This window comes from Sinocyclocheilus rhinocerous, unplaced genomic scaffold (assembly GCF_001515625.1).
Source record: "Sinocyclocheilus rhinocerous isolate Xijiao unplaced genomic scaffold, SAMN03320098_v1.1 scaffold45, whole genome shotgun sequence".
Taxonomy (NCBI): Eukaryota; Metazoa; Chordata; class Actinopteri; order Cypriniformes; family Cyprinidae; genus Sinocyclocheilus; species Sinocyclocheilus rhinocerous.
The window spans coordinates 1,037,093-1,062,427 of record NW_015632734.1 but is presented as its reverse complement, the minus strand read 5'-3'; the positions used below and the strand labels follow the sequence as shown (position 1 = coordinate 1,062,427).

Sequence of the window (25,335 nt, the reverse complement as noted above, 5' to 3'; positions counted from 1 at the left end):
ACAAAGCAGCATGTCTACTGGAGTCATACAATACCTTTTATGTGACAAACAATCCAAAATTCAAGTCATTATTCATGCATATTCTCCCCTTTCTTTAAAACATCTCTTGGTCACCCGAGAACCATTGACATTTGATAATAATTGGTACTGAGAGCAGGAAAGGGGGAGATTTTCAGTGAATATTACCTTTAAAGGTGTTCTGTTTGTCGAATAAAGTTATATTCAGAAGACTCGGAATACAGAACAGTGTTTTTTTCCCCCTCTTCATCATTTTGGAGCTTCATAGATGTCACAACTGCTGTTCTGTGGAAATTTTAGCTGATTAAATGTATATATTTTAAAATTTCCTTTCCTAAATTCATAAGGGTTTGGACCGACGTGAGGGTTGATGATGATAAATTTCAGTGAATTTGGGTGGCTTCCCCATTTGTTCCCCATTAACAGTCAGCTCTGAGGATTTCTCCAGAAGAGGGCGCTCTGAGAATGTAGAAACTGAACCTGTTCTAGAGCACAATTAAAATTATGTTTGACTTTTTTTTCCCCAATATTTGCTGTAGTCCTGGTTCCCTTTTCTTTTAGCGTTTAGCCCATCCAACATGTAACGTTTGTTTGACTCTTTGAGCCTTTTTACGAGATTCTACACATAATAACTTCAATGAATTATTTTGCAAGTTCATTTAACTGATTTTTTTTAGCTTCTTCTTCCTCACCTTAAACGTTTATAGGCTACTCCTTGTAAATTCAAAAATATGTAAAATAAATGTATAATGAATGTGACACAAAACTTCCTTTACTCTTCAACCTCAACCACATTTAACATTTTTCATCTCGGAAGACGACTGAAAATGGTTGTTTAAAGGATTTTTACACTAATTTTGGAGTTTTATTTGGTAGTTTCTTCGTAGTTTGTTCGGAATTGTATCTTGATTTAAATTCAGGGTGACTTTATTAGGCTATTTATTGTGTTTAGCTGCAAAGAATTGTGTTTTTAAGTTTCCAGTATAAGCAACAGAACTGTCACAGACACAGACACTGAAAAAATGATTAATTAAATTTACTATTTTTTTAAGGTAAGTGGTGGCAATCAATTTATTTTAGCTACAATTAAATAAATGTTGCTGAAAGTTAGTCAACTAAATTTGTTTATTGAAATGAAGCTAAAATAAATTGATTTCAACCACTTACCTTAAAAAAATTTGTAAATTTAATAATTTTTACCTTAAAAAAAATTGAGTATCCTTTTTTTCATATAAATCAATGCAAAGTCCACTGATTCCACTCCTCGTGTTCGAAGTGGCTTGTTCAAAATTCAAAAATAGTGAAAAGCGGCAACAAAAATATTGACGGCAGGACATGTTTTTCATTCAGAGCGCATGGTTTATATTCATAAATGATCAACATTAATGCCTGAAATACGAGCACACAACCACATTAACAAACTCGCGCGAAATAACAACTCAGTATTTACCAATATTCAAATAAACCCAACCCAAGGGTGGGCTGAAGTAGCCTACGATGTAAAAAATAATTTAATTGCAATTCAATTTGTTTTAATAGCCTATTTCAGGAACAAATACTGACTACTTTTTTTGTATGCGCAGAAAAACATAACCCACTGAAAGGCTGAATGTGACAGTAAAACATTATCATCTACCATTCGCTGAAGTGAATTGGTTGATTTATTATTAATAAGAATAATGAGCATTTAATGTGTAAACACGATCTGCGCTTGATGGACATTTTCTGACTAAAGGGGAGATGAAAGAGCAGCGCCGCTCCGGCTGCGCGGGAAACTCACACCACCGTCACGGCTGAGTTTCCCGCGCCGCGGCAGGAGCGGCGCTCCTCTTTGATCTCTCTTTTATTGCCGCGCGCAAACAAAGCTGACTTCTGCCTCGCGCTCAGTCAGAGGGCATTCCAGAGAAACGCGCACAAAAGGCCGTGAGTGACAGCGCCACTGTCCGCCACCCCAGCCGCATCACTCCCCTCCAAAAGCCTGAAAAGCACTTAGATCTTGTCCATGTAAAAGCTCCCGTTTGTAAATCTTAATAGAACCATATAATTGTAAAGCGTGCTCCTGAATGTCTTCACGCCCAAATAGCGCTCATTTCCGTAACACAAATTTTGAATTGTGGGCCATAAAATCGTCGCATCCTATATGAACTTTTTAAAAGCCCGAGAACTGTATTCTGTACACCTGCTTATTTGGAGAAAACGCTTTCCTAAATTGGTGTAAAACGGAAATTGCATTTTGTTGTAGCCTATTTTAAACCTAGGATATTTGACCATTTTACAAGATTTATTAACCTTAAATATTTCTTATTCGTTATTTGCAAAATGTCATCCGTTTTTCACGAGGTCATTAAATGATAATGGACCGTTTTCTATATTTGTGTGTTTTTACGGCACCGGCCACCAGCACACAAAAGGAAATGAAAATAATTGTATTCTATTGCCTTCTGGTCAATTTACCTTGTAGCGCAGAAAGCGTGTGGAGCAGACGCGCAGCCCTAACGAGTTCCCAGGCAGGGCTCGAGCTGTAGCCTAATTATTCCGCCGGGTTTTCTGTGGGATCGGACGCTGCACTGGCTAAACACAAAGAAGTCAGAGAGCATCCTTGAACCTTTTCAGTACAGGGCCAGTGATATTCAAATAACAGCCAGGGACCATTTGACAGCGAGAGCATTTTAAATCCAACATTAGCATAAGGCCTCTCCCCATTTCCCCTTTCAAAAGTGGCATCCAGAAAAGGCAAGAAAGGAAGAGAAGAAAAAAAAACTGTTCCCATAACACCAAATCAAGTGTAGCGTTTTATAAAAGCTAAACGATGCTTTATGCCTTCAGCCCTCTCTTGGATGGACATTTTCCGTTTGACATGCAAATTTAAGCAGTTAATTTGAGCAATTCAAATAAATATTCAGAGGCCCTTTGTCACCGAATCCCCTCGGAAAATGTGCGATAAAGAGCTGCTGAACAAATGATGTCTCGGAGAGTAATTAGATATTTGATAAGACACGAATCCCTAATCGCCAATACAAGACACATGGGGCTGCGATGTGCTCCAAGTCATAATTAATACTATTTAACAAGATTTTCATTTGGAAAAAAATGCCTTTCCGGGGCATTAACTATTGATTTTTCCCACTGGGGAAAACGAGTCTACATCAGCGCAACATTATCGATGTTTAGTCTGCAGTGGTTTCATTTTTCTAAAATGTAAATAAATGTGCGTAATTACGCGCGGGCTTTAAACGATTACAGCTGAGACTAGCAAAGCCTCGGTTGAATCGGATGAAAACATTTGCACCAGACAACCCAATCTTTCGATTTTAAATCCCTTTAATTACTAAATGAAAGCCTTGTAAGCGTGACTTTGTACAATTAAACATTTATATATTTTTAGCAAGGTAAAGGAAAGGTTAAATGAATTTTAAATAGCTGTGTAACATACATACTGACATCCACAAAGTGTGTCGAAAGGAAAGAAAATTCCCTGAATTTCAGGATCCACCACAAAACAATCATAAGTAACATTTACAGGGAAAAATAACATGTTATTTTTGTGGATATATGTACACAATTAGCTCAACCGGCAGCCGTGGTTATTTAGTTCCCGCAGCGATTCCGCAGCAAATGTCCACTGTTAAAAACACTCAGCCTCGACGAGACTTCTTCGTCCTGAAAGCTGAGGAAAAGCGTTCGTCTGTGGCTGTGCGCAGCAGAAATAGCCAGTGTTGCACTGAAAGTGCTCGTTCCAATGCAATGTCAGAGTTTGTCGCATAGGCTACTCCAGACCCGTTTCCTTTTCTCGATTCACCTAAAAGAGGAAAAAGCCTTTGAGGTCAAGCTCAGGACTCGTGGTGCGGAGACTGATCTTTGACCGTGACCCGTGGGTTTACACCCTCTAAAATCAGTTCGGGCGACTCGGACCTGGGCGTCTCCAGGTTGCTGGTGTCGGTGTCACTGTCGCTGCCCTTTTTGCCTCCGCCTCCAGCGGTGTGCGTTTTGATGTGTTTGCTCAGGTGGTCGCTCCTCATGAAGCGCTTGTTGCACACCGGGCAAGCAAACCGTTTCTCGCCGGTGTGAGTGCGCAGGTGCCTCTGGAGCTCATCTGACCTGGTGAACCGTTTGCCGCAAAAAAGCCAGTTGCACACAAAGGGCCTCTCGCCAGTGTGCCACCTCAGGTGCGCTTTGAGGTGAGACGTTTTCCCGTAGACTTTACCGCAGCCCGGGATGTGACAGCTATGGAGTCCTTTCCTCCGCAGGCTGGCCCCCGCGGGCCCCAGCCGCTCCGCCTCGTGGCAGTTTGGGCAGTCGCATGTGGCGCGTCCGGAGTATCTCCTGGAGGACCTGGATGAGGCCCCTATACCCGAGCTGGCGCCGGAAATCATAGCGTTTGTGGCCGACGCGTCAGTGTAAGTGGGGATCACAGTTTTGAATCCCTCCTGCGTCAACAGGTGCTGGCCGGTGGACAGGAGGTGGGACGCAGTGGGGCTGATGCCGGTGGAGCTGAACGCGGAGTGCGTAAGGCCGGAGAAGTCTGGGTTGTAGCTGCTGAGCTGCGAGTGGATGGCTTGGGGGGTTCCGGAGTGCAATGAACTTTGCAAACTGCCGGCTGGGTTTTGCACCTCGAGCCACGAGCCTGGGTTCGTGTGCACATCCCACCACGTGGACGCGCCGTTGGCCACCTCGCCAGAGATGGTGGAGTGAAAGCCGGACTTGTACCACGATTCGTACGGGTGCGCCATGCCGACCCTCGGATATAGGGTCTCCGCGGACGAGTGCACTTTGGAAATGAAGGCGGACTGTCCTGACTCCTGCGAGGAAACGCTCGCCGTGTTGGAGAACAAGCTGCTGTACTCGGCGGAGAACGCGGAGGAGGTCGGCGAGGTCGAGGCCAGGCAGAACGCGCTGTTTGCCGAGCCGGTGCTGGTCGTTAGTCCCGAGGAGCTGCGGCTTGTGGCGACGGTGAATCCGGGCAGGCTGGATCCCAGGTTGCAGCTCGACGACGATCTCTTCCAGGGATGAAATCCGCCTTTGGAAAACGCGCTGGAGTCGGGCAGAGTCGTGAGGGGACTGGTGTTGCCAATTTTGTTGCAGGTTGCAGCCAGCATGGCTAAAGGGGTAGTTCCAAACCGCGGCTCTTCCTGTTTGGATGAGAAGTTTATGCGCTTTACTAGACTGTAAAACATAGTTGGGCTGTTTTGAAAATCAAACAATCCAGCAAGTCTAAACCGAACGCCCGAATAAAACCAAAACAAGCGCGAAAATCAGTTGCTTCACTTGCGATTTTGTCCTGCTGGATTTCAAAATAGTTGTACGAGTTGTCACGTCTTAAAAAACTTCTTTAAAGAATTTCACGTTTACATTACGGTAGTATTATTTTTAATAGGCTAACTTAAGGAATATCAATACACTAATACATTCAGTGCTTGCTTTATTATTATTATTATCATTTTCCAGATAGAATCGTCTCGCTGAACGTGGTTTTCAAGTTCTCAGTGTTTCATTATAGCTTCTTCAGATCAGCGCATTGGGTTCAGCCTTCATTTAGAGCACAAAAGTTGATATAAAAACTAGCGAATTAAAATCTCTCTGTGAAAGTTGAAAAGGTTCTCGTGTGGCATCATTAGTTTTAAGAACGAAAATAAAAACCATTGAAAAGTTTGAATGCAAGCAAGCAAGCAACACTGACATGTCAGTGCCATTAATGCAACTAAAAGAACGAAAATGCGTCGAATTAAAATAAAGAAGCGCTTACTTACCCCAAGTATAGACGTGGCCATATCCAGGGCCCTTCCTAGGCAGCTAGTTGAAGAGAACAATGACTCAGTGTTCCAGTGTGTCTGAGGGACAGTGCGCTGAAGCTTTACTCTCTCTACTCGAGTTGTATAGTGAGCGCGTGCTTTGAAGTACAGCTGGCTGCAATACTCAGCCAATCTGAGCGCGCGGCGAGCCGCGTCCGACCAATGAGCGACGCGACCATGACAGAAATACTAAAGCGGCACGTCAATCAATGACTGGGGTACTGATCCCACTGTCAAGCAATAAGCCATCAGCTATTTTTCATCGTTTTATATATATATAGATGGCCATCAAGGCGCAGAATCTCCACTATAGTGCTCAGCTCATATTGGTATTTAATAGGCATCCTCCGATGGTAAGCGGCTCATCTTGATTTTATGCATGATATCCATATCTGTTTTGTGTGTCCATGTGCAAACGGATATGCTTAAAATTAAAGGTTCACACGCGTAACCGTCCGCAGCTGTGATCGCGTTATTGTTTTAATGATGTGGTTATATTGTAGGTAGTTATATTGTGATTTGATGTAGGGATTAAAACCACAACGCTATTTCTGTTTAGACTCGTTAGCGTTGTTATAAGGTGACATTACGCAGCCATGTTTTGAGAGGATACAAAATCATAAGTATCATGCAATGTCAGCGTCATTTTCTTATTTATTCTTTCATTAATGCTGTTATTTTTAAAATGTAAGAATGTTTTAGTCATGCTCTGAACTTATTGAAAATTCCAAATATTCAAAATATGTCGAACTTTCAAATTAGAACCAGTCGATGAAATGCAAGGATGCATGTTGGAGGAAGAGGACGGAGGGGCACCACTGATCCCACAACAGGTGTGTTAGACTTTTGTTGAGAGTGTTTCGTGTGTGAGAGAGAAAAAGAGGGAGGGATGTTGGGGGCGCAGGTTAGGGTTTGGGGCGCTCACCCCCGCGCTTCCTTTAATAAATACCTTCAGAACAACACGCGAGCACATGACTCAAAGATCGTTAACAAATATTTATTCTTCTTATAATTTATATAGTCTATGAATTCTTAATGCAAAGTTTGAGCGCTAAATCTAATTAAATAAAAACTAAATTAAATATAAAAGAAATACCAACCTTTTGGATAAATAACAGATGCAATAATTGACAATTTTTCTTTTTTTTTTCTCAGCAATTCTTTTTATATATAAAGATCAATGCATTAGCTGTAGCAGTGTCTTGCGCTGCTTGTTAAAACATTTAAGGCTATAATGACAATGTAACAATGGCCTGCTTTCGAGTGAATCGCCTCCTTTTAAAAGTTAAAGCAATTTTCTTGAGAATGGCCCCCGCCGAAACGCTGTGCATTACTGTATTCAAAATGACCAAATAATGCTCCATTATAGCGGTTGAACGCTGCCAGTCAGGCTGGATGCAATTTACTCCAAAGCGCTTTGCTTTAAATTCCCTCCTATGGAGAGAGCTAGGGAATATAAAACAATCCATTCAAATCCAAGCGGTGGAGTCTCGAAAATCGCTTGATTTCCGCAATCACTGCAAATTGACGGAGGAACAATTAACACTATTAAACGTCTGTTCAGCATAAACAAATTGGCCTGAGGCTCGGAGAGGTTTAGGTTACATATTTAGATATGTATGTATGCGCATGTACGGCATGTCTATTCTGCTGCAAATGAAATAAAACTGGGGCATCCGATGTGCATTTCTTTACCAGTTCAGGCGAAATGTGTCCAATATGAGACGCTGAAGAAAACGGGCCATTAAAGAGACTAGCTACTCGCAATTAATATGTGAATTAATATATTCACTTCGAGTGGTTTCTTTTAATTTGTGGATTGATTGCCCCGTCAGCATTTATGTGGCAAATAAAGCTACATTTGTTAATAAAGACAGAAAGAAAATAAACATTAAACGGCACATTTAAATTATACGTAAAAATGTTTTGTAATTTGGTAAACCCACATTTATTTTTGTTTATTTTTTAGAAGGGAAAAAAAAACAGTTTTTTTGTTTAAAAGTAAGCAAGTTAGATGTCAATGCATTGGCTACTGTCATAATTTTAATTCAGTGCAGGCTAATTCTGATCACCAAAACGAACCGGACCTTACGCTCTGCATATTTAAATTAAAACTCGGTTTGTATTAAAAAGCACAGTCCGGCTTGAAAGCACTTTTCTGTGGTAATTAGGAGCCTATTACAAGTCATTAGATTGATCAATGTACCTTAAACAATGTGAGTGATTTATTTGGTAAGAACAAAACGCTGTGCATCTATTGTCGTGAGCCTGAGTGACGATATACATCCATCACAGCGTTAAACAGCACAAGATGAATGATTAATCCGGACCTATTCATTAAAAGGGTCTGGCCCGCTCCAGAAGCCCTGTAGAAGCAGGGAGAAAGGGGTTTTCAGGGGAGAATTCTTATCGGGTGCCGCTGGGATTAATTTGTCCCCACCCTTAAAAGGAATAGCGCATTTGTGGATAATTAACTAATCTGGCTCATTTTAAATCCCTCTCTACTACAGGTCCTTCACTTGATCACCCCAAACAGCCTGGTTTCCTCCCTCTAACAATTCAGAGAGAGTCAAAACAAATATGAACTCACATCTCAGTTGCTTTTTTTGTGCAAATAGTGTCACTTCTCGAGGCACCTCGCAGGTTGGTTTTGTGATTAAATGTCTCTATTTGGAAAAAAATGTTTTGGGGCCAACAGAAAAAAAATTCCTGTGTTTGTGCACTTCATGATCTTGACAATAAAACAGACGCTTGACAGGTTCAAGCATGTTCAATGAGCTCACCGGGATTCGAGGCTCTAACCAAACACTGAGGACCAAGTCTTCTTCTGTGCAACTGTGCTATTTTTTAATAAACCCGTGTGAAAGGACGCGCGGTTTGGGAACGTCTTTACGCTGGTGGCGCAAAACAAAGCGCAGTGAACAGAAACGCCTTTGTGCTTCCAAGCAGAACCTTTTCCCTCAATTATTTCAGTTGCTAGATTTAGTAAAACGAAGACACGGATGTAATCATGGGTGGGTTTTTCGATTTGCAGCTTCATTCATATAATAAATTCGCTAATTTATTCACACAACTACACATCTCTGTTGGATATGTGGCTGTTGTTTTTTGGCAGATGTGAAAGCGCAAAGGTCACTGGTGTTCGCCGTGACATTCGCTTCCAGGTAACCCTGCAATTCCTCTCTACGTCGGATTTTACTGCATGACAGCTGTTAATATAGCTGTTGACACTATACGCAATTAAACCAATCAAAAAACAGTCGCGTATTAAACTAACACTTGTCAAATTTGTCATTGTTTATAAACTGTAGTTTCAGATGAAGGTGCATTTTAGGGGCCCACAGGGGTTTTATTCACATCTCTCTCTCTCTCTCTCTCTCTCTCTCTCTCTCTCATCATCCAGCATTATTTCATCTTAAAAACAGGAGGAACAGATCACTAGGGTTACAGCCTTCTGTGGCCATTTCAGTATCCAAACATGGTGATCTTATCCGTGCACATTATGATTTCATAATTTGCTCGCAGACAAGGCGCCTGTGGAGGATCGCTCTGACAAGCAGCGCGCAGGTCATGGGATGTCGTGTTGTTCTTAAGTGGCCAGTGAATGTTATCTGCTATTCTCCGCCTGTCACAATAGAGCAACAGTGACACTGCGCACATAATGCACGACTACTCTTGGAAATTTGCATATGTATGCCATATGATAATTTTTTTTCTCTCTAGGTGTTTGTTAATGTTAATGCCGTCTTGGGATATGCGGGATAGCCTACTATCTTGCTATTTTTTTTCCACGTTATTTTATTTATGTATTTAATTCGATTTTATGTTTTATATTATAATGATATTTAATGTTATTATTATATTAGTTATAATTAAATATTGTTTTAAATGCTATTTTTTTATTAGTAGCTATACCAAAACAAAGCAAGGAAGAAAAAAAATGCATTTAGCACGTTAGGTCGCGTTTCTGAGTCGAAACGCATCTGTCTTTGCAGTCTCAATCAAGAGAGGCTTCTGGTTCTGTCAGGGTCCAGCTCAGATAAACACACGCGCCAACAGGTGCCTATGAAAAGCCCTCGGTTCACGGCGCTGCCGCGGCTCTAACTCTACACGACGAGGCTGTCGCCTGTAATTTGTGGCGCAGAGGGATGGGTTGTGTGGAGAAGAAGTGCTGCGGTCCACCACTGCTCATCTCTGTAGTGACCGTGTGACTGACGGCTCTGTCTAATTGGGTTTGGACTCGTCTGAGATCTCGTGAGACGCGAGCTGTTTGCTATGAACTTGTTACAAATAGAAAGATGTAATTAAACTGCTTTACAAAAAGAGAGCACTGTCGTGATTCTGTGGCATTACGATTTAAGATGCTAAGATGCTGTTGCTACATCACAGCGCCATGTATTGCCATAAATATGTACCTTGGCAAAGGCAATTCTGTCTTTTATTTTTCTTTAAGGACCTTTTAAGTACTGTTTCAGTAGTATATGAAAATCCATTCAGTACTATGGCATTTCCATCTGATACCATCAATGAAGCATGGTACAAACACAGTACTTTATTTGCTAGGGTATCATGTTTATTATTTTATTTTTTTCATAAGAAGTCTCTTATGCTCACCAAGGCTGCATTTATTTGATTAAAAATACAGTTAAAAAAATAGTAATATTTTAAAATATTAGTACAGTTTAAAAGAACTGTTTTCTATTTGAATATATTTGAAAATATAATTTATTCTTATGATGCAAAGCTGGATTTTCAGCATTCAGCATCATTACTCCAGTCTTCAGTGGCATGATCCTATAGTATATATATATATATAGTCAAAATTTATTTCTCACATTATCACAGTTTATTCGCTATAGTTTGGAAAATGGTAATAAAATATGACAAGAACTCAGAGTTAAAAACATTTTTATCAAAAAAATTTTTTATCTGCTAGTCCACTGTATGAAGAATTTTTGGGTGTAATATGTCACAGTTTACTGTATTTTGCAATCCTCACTTACATAAATGAACTATAGTGTCCTGCACCCACTAGTATAAAATATCTAAATATCAAAAATTATGTCTGGTGTCTGAATAATTTTTGGTTTGACTATATATATATATACAGTCAAACCAAAAATTATTATATATACTGTATATATATTTAGTCAGTCTATATAGACTGACTGTATATTATGATATTATGGCTCTCTCATATAATTTCTTGGCCTTCATCTTTAGCAAGTTCAAGCAGATTTGACGGCCCTTGCAGTGTTTTATTTAGCTGTTTACAGAGAGGTTCCTTCACTACTTTAGAGGTCACTCTTAAAGTGCCCTTGAATTATATTCTGCTGTCAGATTGGATGCGTTATTCTGGGCAGTGAAAGACCTCGAGCCCTATGTCATCAATCTAAAGCAATTTCAGCCCTATTGGTTTTTGCGTTTCGATCAAGCAGTCATTCACATTCCCAGCAGCAGGTGAGGTGGAGACAGCTGGTCTCGCGCTCACCCTTCCCCGAGTGAAGGACTCTTCAGCTGCCGCAGAAATCGCTCATCCCGCTCAACATGAGGCCGTGGTCTCACACCACCACTCCAGCCGCGCAAACAATTTAGCCCTGAATCCCAAATCCAACAGATCTATTATGGGATTAAAGGCCTTGTTATCAGGCTTTGTGCTGGAATAACAGCAGAGCGTCAGTTCGGATTCATATGTTATTTTCCTATGTCTTTTGGAAATGAGACAATGTTCTTTAGTGTCTATACAGTTCTGATCCAGTCATGTCAGTGTGTGCGCTGTGTCTCTATTTTCAGGAAGTCAGCTCGACACAACAGCACGCCGCATCTCAAGGCTTCCTCTTCCGCATCACTGAGCCAGATAAAAACACTGAATCCAGGCACCACCAACGCTGCCATTTGCCCTGCTCGCAACACACACACACACACACACACACACACACACACAAGCACCCACACAAGCACGCACACACACACACACTGTGCATCTGTCTGTCTGTATTTGTTGAAAGCTTTCTTTCTGCACCAGACACAGTCAATTAAGGTGCAAGAATGAAAGGAAAAGATTAAGAAATAAATATATCAGGCCGTATACTTTTTGGAGTCCTGTCAATGCTATAAAATGATTAATCAAACAATTATATTCTGCCATTGCTATAACTTCTTTTTTTTTTGGACCAGCACCCACTGGGCCTATAGATGTTTATTTTATTATATTTACAGTGGCTTCAAAATGCATTTAGACAATCCATATCATTAACTACAAACATGTTGAACTAACATGTGACAAACAGAAAATGTCTAAATACACTTTAACAGAAAACCTTTTTTTATAATTCAAAACTTTGTTTTTAATGAATTAATGTATATATTTATTTATTCATTTGCTTGATATGTGTGCTTTTAAGTGAGGAATTTATTTAAAATAAATGCTGCTTGGTTTTATATTTTGCATTTAATTCAATGGCACTCAAACATTTTAACTTTTATTTTATTTATTTTATTTTTATCTGATCTTATTTTATTTTTGATTTTATTTAATTGAATTTAGGGTGGTCAAATTGCTTAATCGTAATTGCATCCACAAAAGAAGTTTGTATTTACATAATATATGCATGTGTACTGTGTATATTTATATGTATTTATAAACACACACATTTATATATTTAAAAAATATATGATTTATATTATATATAAATATATTGCATATTTTTTCCTAAATATATTCACACATATATTATCTAAACACAAACTTTTATTGTGGATATTGCGATATTGACAGCCCTAAAATTGAATTTAATATTCAGTAGGCTCCACACTGAACTTCTGTATATATTTTCTGGGCGATATTGAATTCTTGTCTCGGTTTTCTCTGATGGTTTCTGGTCAGGGTGTGTAGGACGTATGTATGTTTTTCTGTCAAGGAGGTGTGTGCGCTATGTAAAGGCTTTCTGTCACGCAATAGTTTTATGTTCGCTGTTGAGTCATGACTGAGAGCGTCTGTCTGGCCGAGTCGGGATGGGACTGCACCTGTTCCTTCTCACACATGTTTACCTCAGCAACCGTGAGCAATGCAGTGACTCCCTATAGTTTTATGACTACCTCGTCGTGGAGGTTACTCATCGCAGCAGTGTGCAGGAGTCTTCAGAAATATATCTACAAAAGTGCACCCACATGTTGGCATGTTGCTTAAGACGAAATCACAAGGGCCGACATGATTCAGAGTGTGTCGTTTTGGTCAGAAAGAAGTTTGCATGATAACAGAGTCATTTTAAACTGTCTGCAGCTACTCATTATATTATGCTCAAGCTGCTACTCTTTTGTACTTTAGTTGACTTCACAAGCTGCTAACTAAAAGTGATTGAAGGTAAAAGTAAAGGAGCTCTCAAATATAACATAGGCCTATTTGATTATTTTTACATTCAGGTCAGATCAGAAAACAGCTTTGCTACCCTCACTACTGTTCAAAAGTTTGGCGCTGGTAAGATCTTTTAATGCAAGACGTTTATGCAAAAATACAGTAAAACAGCAAGCAATATAGTGAAATATTACAATTTAAAATAACTATTTTCTGTTTGAATATACAAACCCAGCAATTTGGTTGTTTTGACCCAGCGGTTGGGTTAAATGTTTAACCCAACCTTCTGGGTAGTAACCCAACCGCTGGGTCAAAACAACCCAATTGCTGGGTTTGTCCCTATTTTACCCAGCACTGGGTTGTATTTAACCCAGCATTTTTTAGAGTGTATGATAATTTGCTGCTAAAGAAACATTATTATTATTATCAATGCTGAAAACGCTTGTGTTGCTTAAGATTTTTATTGAAACCTTAATAGAAAACAAAAGCATTCATTTGAAATAGAATTTTTTTTAACAATATAAAAGCCTTTACTGTCAGTTTTGATCAATTCAGTGTGTCCTTGATTAATAAAAGTATTAATTTATTTCAATCAATCAATCAATCAATCAATCAATCACGCCAAACGTTTGAAAGGTAGTGGTATGTTTAGTTACTGCTCTCCAACTCGAAACCAAAACCAGATCCAGGCTAACTGCTGATATTAACAAAGTAATCATTGAAAAAATGTAAAATTAAAAATAAGAGATGTGTGAAAAATATGATGTCAACTGACCAGCAAAATGTTTAAGAAACCATTGAAGTATGTCCTATTGAAAAAGGTTCATCATGCTATAGCGATTGAGGAAGGTGGTATAAGAGCTACATCTGCTAGTGCAAGAGATGATGACCCATCAATGTTTTTGGTATTTTGACTGTACAAATCTTCTAAAAGTTCATTTTGTCAGATTTTAGGAGTGCACTAACATGCAAATGGTCTCTAAGTAAACAGACATGGGCCAAAAACCACTAAACTCCAATTTGAGTTTAATAGGCTTTTGAATGCAAGTCAGAGTCGGCCACTAACAACAGCATAATAAATACAGCATTCCCAGAAGAAACAGTGGATTAAAACCATCTCTCTGAGAAGAGAGAAAAAAAAAAAAGATCAATATCCTTGAAAGGCAACCCTCAATGTTTAAATGCTGCAAATATAAAACCGCTTTGTTTAACTGCCAATAATGAAATCCAAGACGAGAACTGAGCACGGCCTGACTTTGATATGCTCCTAACGGCATTTCTTTATCTTCATTAAGAGGCTGACATTCACAACAGCTTAAAGACAAACTGTTTGTCTCTGCCTTATTATGGCGACTAACTACAAACTGTCATTGGGCTTCGGCGGAGCGGTCCACACTCAATGCTTATCACATGTCATCTCTGCGTGGCAGCACAGAAATTACGCTCCTCTCATGTTTCTTTTGTGCTCTTGACATCGTCTTTGTCTTACACAATTAAGGTGTTACACGGTAGAATAATTTAAATTGCCGGCACTAAAATGGAGACGGAGGCTCTTTTTAAAAATAGCAGAATTTGTTTACTGATTGTATGCAGCTATTGACTTTCCCATTACTGGAGAAGAGCTCTGATTACTGGATGTGCTGTTTGAGGCGGAGGGGACAGAGTTACAATACCGAGCGCTTATACTCATTGTTTAGTGGATCTCTTTGCTTGGCATTACCGCTGGACACGGGAATAAAGGTGTCACGGCAGCTCCGAGGCCATTTTCTGACATGCTCAACAGCCCTTGTGAGGCGAGACAGGTTGCGTCAGTCGTACCTTTGGAAACTCTCTGAAAGGCTCTTGGAGATTTTCATATTTTACACGGTGTTATGCGTCTCATGTTCGCCTCAGACTGCAGGTGAAAACTATTATTCTGGAGCTGTGTGCAATGCGGATGTCTGTCAGGAAGTGATTGTTTTCTTTGGGTATATCCACGTGCAGATGTGCGGTCCTGAGGATGAAAGCCAGTCTATATGTAGTAATGAGTTCATTGTGGACACTGTGGTCCCTGACAAGAAACCACCCAAATAACAACACATTTCCATTGTCTGAATGGAAAACGGTCTTCATTTGAATAGTGTAATAGCAGTATAATCATGTACAAGTGCACTTGGAGGTTTGCAGTATGGAAGAAAACGTCTTTCTCCATGAGTTGCGTGTGTGAGCCACTGCACTCTAAAAAATGCTGGGTTGTTTCAACCCAACTTTGGGTCAAATATGGACTAACCCAGCTGTTGGGTTAAATTTTTAAAACAACCCAGCATTTTTTAGAGTGTATCATGAAGTTGTCTTTACACGGCTGAGTTAAGCCAGGTCTGTGCCGACTCTAAATTCTCTGTAAAATCCCCCAATTTATTGTTGGGCAGGCTTCTTTACAACTGTAGCTCATCAAACAGTTGTTAGCTACACAAGCTGTTTATTCAAAATGCAGGCTGTTTGTGTAAGGTATTTGGTAACACTTTAGTTTAGAGACCAATTTTCACTATTAACAAGTTGAATGCATTACTTGCAAATTGGCTGTTTATTAATACTTATAAAGCACATATTAATGCCTTATTCTGCATGACCATATTTTAGATCTGTTAAACAACAACCTTAACTACTTTACTAACCTTTAATAAGCAGCAAATTCAGCCACATGAATCTAGCATAAGTGATTCCTCTGGTGATATATTTATGTCCTGTTAAACAGACTGCATTCGCTTTTTATGAAATTCAAGCAGCTTTCAGATGCAGCAGCCTCAGGTCATATTACCAAACCATGTTTTTCACCACTGTACTTTACCACATTTCCAGCACTGCAGATCAGTCTTACATTGAATGCTCATATTATATATAGATTGCAATTGGAATACAATTTGGTTGATCAGTTCTTTTAATATGGTTCTCCACAAATCCCACAAATCCCTTTTGGAGCTTCCATTAAGGCAATATGCTGAATCAAATATCTGTGTAGCTGTTGGATGGTGGATGAAGACTTTAATTTAGGTGAACAGAATGCAGTAGAATGTGTGCATATGTATGGCGTCCAGTATTTTTGTGTAATACAGGACACATGTGGCTGATGTACTGTGACCAGCGGTAGGGGAACTGTACATTAATATTGGTTTTGTTTGCTGGCCACCATGTGTAATTCAGTGAAGCAGGTTTTTATGTGATTTATAACTCTATCACTTGGATGATCCACAAAGTTTTGCACAGTGGCGTGTGCTAAGGCATGCGTTTTAGGATTCGCAGTATTAGGAGTTTATTCAAATTGTGCGACTTGGTGTGAAGTGAGCAACTTCTTTTCTAAGCGATAGGAGTTACAGTTTTTTCCTGGAGGTTGATAAAACAGACTTATACTGAAGAAGGGACTTATATCTATACACTAGAGACTTGCACCACTCACACATGGCCTTTAAAATATGTAAAGCATCCAGTCTATATGGTTTGTCTTTACTTGTGTTGCATATTAAAAAGATTAAATGCTCCCAGAGTTCATTGCGATTTTGCTGTATTTCATGGCTCCTTGTATGTTTAACTATATCCAGCTCCTTTTTTTTTTATCTTTGTCATAAACAAAGCCTGTGAATAGATCTGGAAAACCAGCCCATAAAACAGACACTTTTCTTTTATGAATTTACGGCTCACTGTTTTCACTCGCCATTGTTTTCCTTGAACAGATTCCACTGAGTATAAATGGTTCCTCCACCACTTAACCATTAACAATTTCTGTCTTTGTTTTGTAATTATAGAAATGTTTTATCCAGTGTCAGCAGGGACATGTTTCAACATCCAGGGCTCTTCTTTTTATCTCCTGATTATATGGTAGTGGGAACATGCTTTTTCTTGCATCGAAATGAACGTTTGCCAAATGCGTTGAGTGTTCAACATAAAACTGTGCTGTGGCACAAATATCTGCCAGAATATGTGTGAACGTGCTGCTTTTCATGGTTTTATATAAAAGGTTATGCAGACATTCCCACCTTACGGCAAACCGGAAAAGTCATTTCGATTGATTATAGGATTAGTGTAGAAAACTGCTGGTTATGAGCATGATTGTCATGATTGGGTTTAGTTCTGTGTTACTAGGTCATGTATTGATGGTTACCCTTGTTCTGTGAAAAGTCTCGCAAGATTCACATGCAACATTGAACTGGGGTTGGAAAGATTATAGTCAACATTATCAACAACACTGACAATAAAAAAAAAATTGTTGAAAAATATTTTTGTGGTTGGATAGTCGTTTGATCTTATACGACCTAATGTAAGGTCCTGCAATGAAGCGGTTTGAGCAGTGTGTAAGTCAAGTCAAGTCATGTCACCATTATTTATATAGCGCATTTTACAATGCAGATTGTGTCAAAGCAGCTTTTCAGTATTAAACAGGGAAATAGTGTGTCAAAATAGTGGCCAGACGAAACCAGCAGTTTAATTCTAGGTTGCAACAAAGTCAGATTGTGCAGAGGACTCATTAAGAATGTACTTCAGCCCTCCCAGATGCAATTCAATAGAACAAGACACTCATGAGATACAAATGAAGCCGAACCAGTGCAGTCTGAGAAAGTGTTACAAAATTAAAAAAATGTAAAAAAAATGCTGTCATGCAAAATCCCCGATATGCTAATGGTAAAATTTATTTTGCATTCTTCGGTTAGGGGTAAAAAGAAGTTCGATAAACGCTTTACTGTTAGCGAACATCTCAGCATTTTTTTACATGAGCTCAGTAACACTCAAAAACACAATACACAAGCAACAAACATGATGACAGTGAGAAAACAGCAGTTAAGAAAGCATCTGATCATAGTGATGTGGATATGTTTTCACGAGATCTGCAATCGCCACTCCAGGAAAGTCCAGTCACGTCTATTTATATAGCGCTTTATACAATAGACTGCTTTAAATCAAGCAGCTTTTCAGTTTTAAACAGTGCCAGTGTTGCTCTCAGTTAGAATTACAACTTGATTTCCTGCTATGAAGCAGCTTTTATATATATGAATATGCATGGAATATGTACAACTAAACATTTTAATGAATTGCAAAAGCTGAATAATGAAAGTGACGTGTGTCCAAGTATGGGGTCCCATACTCGGAACACACACACCCAGAGCAGTGGGCAGCCAATGCTGCAGCGCCCAGGGAACAGTTGGGGGATCGGTGCCTTGCTCAAGGGTCTCACCTCAGTCGTGGTATTGAAGGTGTAGAGAGCGCTGGTTATTCACTCCCCCCACCGACGATTCCTGCCGGACCTGAGACTCGAACCCATGACCGGGTTACAAGTACGACTCTCTATCCATTAGGCCATGACTGCCTTTTTGAGTTAAAGCCTATTGATTAATTGAGAAAATAATCAACAATTAGTCGTTTAACCATTTTAATAATTCTTAGATTATTAGTATCAAAATAATTGTTTGTTGCAGCCTTACAATTAACACTAGGTTCAAACTGGAAATCAAACCTTGAATTTCAGTGCAAAATCTTACTCACTAACCACCCCAATCCAGTTTAACCAGACACTAATTTAACCCTGAACTCGTCTACCACTTGCATCATGCATATTAAATTAATTAATTGTCATCCATCCATCCATGCAAATGGCATGTTCAAATAAAAAAATCCTTCATTAGTGCATTCCCCCATTGTGATTATTTGGAGTCGCACAGCAACTCTACCCCTAACCTTGGTAGTAGTAAATGTGAATCTGATGAGAGATTTAGCAGAGTGGAGTTTATTAGACCATTGAAAACCAACCATGTCACTGTGTATCATGTAACATTTTAGCATCTGGACACATCTGAACCCTGACAGTGAGAAAACAGCAGTTAAGAAAGCATCTGATCATAGTGATGTGGATATGTTTTCACGAGATCTGCAATCGCCACTCCAGGAAAGTCCAGTCACGTCTATTTATATAGCGCTTTATACAATAGACTGCTTTAAATCAAGCAGCTTTTCAGTTTTAAACAGTGCCAGTGTTGCTCTCAGTTAGAATTACAACTTGATTTCCTGCTATGAAGCAGCTTTTATATATATGAATATGCATGGAATATGTACAACTAAACATTTTAATGAATTGCAAAAGCTGAATAATGAAAGTGACGTGTGTCCAAGTATGGGGTCCCATACTCGGAACACACACACCCAGAGCAGTGGGCAGCCAATGCTGCAGCGCCCAGGGAACAGTTGGGGGATCGGTGCCTTGCTCAAGGGTCTCACCTCAGTCGTGGTATTGAAGGTGGAGAGAGCGCTGGTTATTCACTCCCCCCACCGACGATTCCTGCCGGACCTGAGACTCGAACCCATGACCGGGTTACAAGTACGACTCTCTATCCATTAGGCCATGACTGCCTTTTTGAGTTAAAGCCTATTGATTAATTGAGAAAATAATCAACAATTAGTCGTTTAACCATTTTAATAATTCTTAGATTATTAGTATCAAAATAATTGTTTGTTGCAGCCTTACAATTAACACTAGGTTCAAACTGGAAATCAAACCTTGAATTTCAGTGCAAAATCTTACTCACTAACCACCCCAATCCAGTTTAACCAGACACTAATTTAACCCTGAACTCGTCTACCACTTGCATCATGCATATTAAATAAATTAATTGTCATCCATCCATCCATGCAAATGGCATGTTCAAATAAAAAAATCCTTCATTAGTGCATTCCCCCGTTGTGATTATTTGGAGTCGCACAGCAACTCTACCCCTAACCTTGGTAGTAGTAAATGTGAATCTGATGAGAGATTTAGCAGAGTGGAGTTTATTAGACCATTGAAAACCAACCATGTCACTGTGTATCATGTAAGATTTAAGCATCTGGACAAATCTGAACCCTTTTTAGATCATTTTTTGGACATAAGAGGGTGTCAGTCATTCGTTGTGTCTCGCTATGATAGTCATGGTTGTTTCATGGGTTTAACCACTGCTGGCTGTATGGCTGTAACCAAACAGAGAGAGTGTTTTATCAGCTAATGATTGGAGCCAGGCAGCGGTTGGACTGGAATTGCAGGCTCTTGCAGAGACTTTTGAAGTACGAGGAAATGTTGCTCAACCTTATACCCTGCAGTACGTGCCGAGATATTTTCTGGTACTCTAATGATTTGAAAAAGGCTGTGTAAACAGTGGATTTATTTTCACTCTGAGCCTCCAAAAACTATTAGAGAGGAGTTTGGGGATCTGAGTGCTGTAAACTGAAGCCTCGGCGTGCCTCATGTTCGGAAAGAGCTTCACGGTAGCTAACCAATGGACTACTTCAGCCGGGAGAATTGTGGTTTGTCTGTGAGTGTAGAAATCTTACCATCTCATTTGCCTTAGTCTGGTACACATTATGAGTCTCTTTCCATGCCGCTCTGTTATTCTTGCTCAAGTCCCGTCCGTGGCCCAAAGCTCCCCAGAGCTGTGCATTTTCACATGTGTTGATCGCCGATGTTGTGCTTGGCTTCTCTAAATGCACACCTTCTATAATCGCTACTGACACTGGCACCTGCACATGACTGCGTATCAAATGCAGCTCTGTGAAATTACGCACACTACTGAAGACGACTGTTATGTTACAGAGACTTACACTCCTGTAGAATTGCAGAAATCCCATTTTGTTTACACAGAGTTGGTATCAAGCCAAACAATGAAGAAGAAAGCCAATGTGGTAGATTCAAACGACTTAATATAGTCACACCCTGAACTGAGTTTTGTGGTACTTTACCTCAAAATCTTACATTTCAACATCTGGCACCTCTGGAGCTGCTGGAAGCTGACCATACTTCATGTCTCATCAAAATATCTTTGGGAGATGCTCTGTGATGTGGTACGGGTGATAACATTAGACATATGTCCTTAGCAAGATAACATTCTGTCCACATGCAACAATAACCAGCGGCCGTCTCTTTGTTGTGGGAAGACAATTGTGTAATTTTTATCTCCCAGGGGCAGTTTGAAAAGAAGGTTAACAAGTGCATGGAGGTGATGTAACACATGTTGTCACGCTGTAATCCAGGCTTTCACTTTTATATTATTGAGTGCTCATCTTTCTGACTGCCTAAATGAACAGTCAGTTGGTTTTGATCTACAACACTGTTCAGCAATTCAAGACATGCACAACTGTTGGAAAAAAAAAAACCTCATACGTAAAAGGTGAATATAAGGCTGAACAAACCGATAACCCTGAGATTTAAACTTAATTCATCCTGCTCCGTTTGTGAACACAATACCTGCACTCATTGGAAAACACAGCTATTTATCAATTTGCCAAATTAGTGATGAATTCACATGAATTGGTTTGAAAGTGTATGATTTTTACAAAAAAAAACAAAAACTAAGGGCCAGATTTACTAACAGCATGCACTAGCGCAAACCCTTTTTTTGGCATAAAAAAATATATTGTCAGGATTTACTGAAGACACACAGTGAAACATAAGTGATGAAAAGGTGTGGACAGCTGAACTTACTGATTATGCATTTGTAGGTGTCTGTAAGTGAAAATGAAAATTCTTTGAAGGTGATTTACTAAGTTTTGCGCTGGTCAGTTTACTGGTATTTGTGCCATTATTTACCATCCGAAAAAGCATGGCTTTGTTCGAAATCACACACTCTCTTGAGTTGGTACTTTTTTGAATAAGTAATTACTTTGCGACCTCAAAAAGAGTATGTTCTGTATTGCATGAATGTGTGTATTATGAATGTAATCTGGACGTATACTCGCCATGTTGTCATTGTCATGTGGCCAGCGTCAGTTGTGTCGCGTCACTGCCATTCATAAATCCTCTCCCATGACCTCATGGGATAGTAAATTTTCCATCGTATGCACACTGCAGAATCACGCCGGAAGTACTACTCTTTTATGAGCACTATAAATTAGGACATAGTATGGACTATAGTAGGGAAGTATGCTATTTCGGATGCAGCCCATGTCTTAACCCAATTTGTGCATGTGTTGTTTGCGCCTGATTATCATTGGCTCTGCTTGTTTGCACTGTTCTTAGTAGATTGCATTGATCATTATGAAAATGATTGAACTGCGTCTGTGTTCTTTAATTTGCGCATTGTCAGTAGATCAGCTGCAGAACTTTCCACTCCCATCGGCACTTTTATGGGATTGCACCCTGTTTAGTAAATCTGGCCCTAAATATGAAGGTCCACCCTTAAACCTATAACCCTCGGCGGGGTGTAACGTATGAAAATGCACCATTAATTGAGTTCTTATGAATTCATACCAATTCGCCCCTAATTTGACAAAACGTAAAAATAGTTACGAATTATTTGTGAAATTTATTAGCAATTTCTGAGTCGATCCTACACCAGTTTTTTTTTTCAGTGTAGAGCACCCTGACAATCCACGGCAGCGAGTTTTGCACCGACGAACGACACAAAAAGCAAGTTGTTCATTTGAAACGTTTTAAAGGTTTTTGAGAGGAACAGCCTGGCCCTCAGCTCAAATTTTTCCCACAGCATGCCGACAAGCATCGAGAGCATTTGTACCGTTTTTCCGCCTAAGTGCACACAAGTGCTTGAGGCACTAGACAGACACATACACCAGGTCTCGCACTGATGTCACAGCACAGCGATTTATCAAGGAGAAATCCTCCCGATGTACAGTACACACTACAACATTTACACACTCTGTCACCACGATGAATTATGTGATTGCAGTCAATGAGAAAATCTACTGTATTTTGAGCGCCATTTACAGACAGGCGCGGCGAGAGAGAGCGAGAGAGGAGGGGGTTTCAATCCGGCGGCGCGTGTTGAGAGACTGTCAGCGTTTAAAACGAGCATTTTGATTAGGCTCCGATTGAGGAGTCTCTCTCTGCCTTGCCTCGTCCTGGGTGATTAGACTAAAACGGTCGCTCGTCTTGACTGGAGATCGCAGCAGTTCCACATAACACGCTCCGTGATTGAAGGTCGAAATATTTTGAATTCTAATGGAGGCAGGCTGGATGAATTGCCTGAAATAGACTGTAGAATTTCCGAACAGCCTCAACCTCCCTACCTCCTCCCCCCCAAACCGCCCCGTGTCCGCTGTGAAAAGAACGGTTGGGAATGGCTGTGCTTGATGATCATAGAATTACTGGATGGTGATTCTAAACCCCTCAAAGAGGAGTTGCTATGGAGATCTGGTTCCAAACTGTGAAATGATTCCCCTCAGAAAGCCTGGAGAGCAGAGGGCTGAACACATCATTGTTCAGGTGGTGGTTGGTTAGGAAATTGCCGGTGGCTGAGCAATCACAGCGGCGGCTATAGTTAAGGATCTAAAACGGTTTGCTCTCGGAATGGTGTGGGACAACACGGATGTGCATATGATGGTTCCTTTCAATCAAGCCGCTCTCAGACGCACCGGGGCAGGGAAATGACAGACAGAGAGCTCCCGTGAAAGACGAATGAAAAAGCTAATGTCTCTCAAAGCTAATGAAATCTGGGACTGTCCTGATATATCTATTCTTTGACTGCATGAATCTCAGAGCCGGTTTGAAAGGTTATCTTCCCTGTCAAGTGAAACCTCTCAATGTCTCATCTAGCGGCGCTCTTGGCCTCTATAATATTATGTTAATGAAGTATTTGGGAGAGCATTCGGCGAGAGAGAGCAAACATTTTGGCCCGCAACAAATGAGATATTTTCAAGTTGCATGCAGTATCTGAAACGTTAGCAGTTTGTCCCCTCGAGGACTCGCCTTGCTTGCACTCCGTAAATGTGTCGAGTCCATTATATTTGTGTACGTAACCGGATTATTTTGCTGTTGTGTAGACAGAGGCGAATGGCTTCTTCTTCTGACAGACTCGTAAAGTAGCTTTTACGGTCTTGAATGCCAGGGCAATTGCAGCGGCACATTCGTGTAGAACATTTTAACAGCGAGCCAAGGAATGCAAGTGATCTAGATGTGCTCTTCCCTTTTCACGTGTGAGAACATGCACAGGAAGCGGACTGCCGCTGAGTACTGTAATTTGAGTGAATGATGTCGATCACATGATCTCGCAGCCGTCAACAACAAAGGAGACAGTTGTGGCATCAGAATCTGTCCTGAGTGCGTCATATGTTTTTCTGCTCAATAATGGACTTACATCGCACTGAATATCTGTGATATTGCGAATCCTCAGTAACCAAAATATCATGCTGTGCAGCTTTTACCACAAAATCACATTGATGTAATATGAACAGTAAATCACAGGTTTTAGACCGTACAATACATCTTTAGTGCATCTTGTACAAACTGTTCATGCAGCACAGACAAAAGTTGAATGTCTGTTGGGGCAAAGCTACTAAAATTATACATATGTATTACAATTGACCATAAATTGCAGATACTTGTGTATACATGACATTAAATACGCAATATGTAAATGACTATAGAAAAGACCTATGCATCAATACTTCCTAAAAAGGTATACACCCAGTTGCTGAATATATGTAACTACAATAATTTGCACAATATGCATTGAATTTACCATAAACTACAGTTTATATGTAAAAAAAAACACAGATGTATCACATAAATATAGATCATATATAAACAATTGTTTCTTTATCTAAATGTAGAACATTTTTGTTCCTTAGTTCTTTACTGCAAGACATGTTTTTAAAATTCTAAAATTTTTTAATTTTCAAGTTAGCTTTTTTTAAATGTTAAATTAAGTTTTTACCACACTGTAAAAAAAAAAAAAATCTGTGGCATTTACGGTAAAATACCGGCAGCTGTGGTTGCCAGAACTTCACCATAAAAAATATGGTAGCAACATTTTAGGTTTTACAGACTTAACTTAAATTCACAATAAAATACCGTATTTCATTAACTGATGTAATGTTAATAAACCAACATATTGAAGTGTTAATATCTGTTTTGAACCATTGTAATGCACTGATAACCACCAAAAACTGGTGGTGATGAGAAAGTCACATGATGAACCAAAGCTCATCAGAAACAGCTTTTCTACGAGCTGAGGAAGCCAATACTTATATATAGAAGGTGCACAGTGTCATTCACACAAACACTAAACCCCATCACGGTGACACACATGATTCTGAAATAATACAATAAACATTCATTTAACAACATTACATGTACGATTAAACCCTAATGTACAAAACTGATAAGAAAAAACTAAGAAGAAACATGTTATTTCAACAAAAAAACATCAAATATGAAGTGTCATGCAG

The 25,335-nt window shown here is 39.7% G+C and overlaps 1 protein-coding gene and 1 long non-coding RNA gene across 2 annotated transcripts in view; one reads left to right on the top strand and one right to left on the bottom strand.

Moving 5' to 3' along the window:
• Positions 1-3,408: 3,408 nt before the first annotated feature.
• Positions 3,409-5,851, bottom strand: LOC107742954 (transcription factor Sp9-like). The gene is made up of 2 exons (XM_016556043.1): positions 5,766-5,851; positions 3,409-5,147 (listed from the first exon to the last, which is right to left on the bottom strand). Exons 1-2 carry the CDS (start codon positions 5,784-5,786, stop codon positions 3,849-3,851), a joined length of 1,320 nt encoding a protein of 439 aa, XP_016411529.1. The 5' UTR covers positions 5,787-5,851; the 3' UTR covers positions 3,409-3,848.
• A 190-nt stretch (positions 5,852-6,041) lies between these two features.
• The window catches only part of LOC107742956 (uncharacterized), a 37,567-nt gene continuing 18,273 nt past the window's right edge, over positions 6,042-25,335 (top strand). The window contains exons 1-2 of the long non-coding RNA XR_001640357.1: positions 6,042-6,160; positions 6,570-6,640. This is a non-coding gene — a long non-coding RNA (uncharacterized LOC107742956). The remainder of the gene's footprint in view (positions 6,161-6,569; positions 6,641-25,335) is intronic.

Coding starts and splice junctions, on each gene's coding strand:
- LOC107742954 (XM_016556043.1), bottom strand. CDS start 5,786: ATGGCCACGTCTATACTTGGG. Junction 5,148..5,765: donor TGGCCACGTCTATACTTGGG/GTAAGTAAGCGC, acceptor TCATCCAAACAG/GAAGAGCCGCGGTTTGGAAC.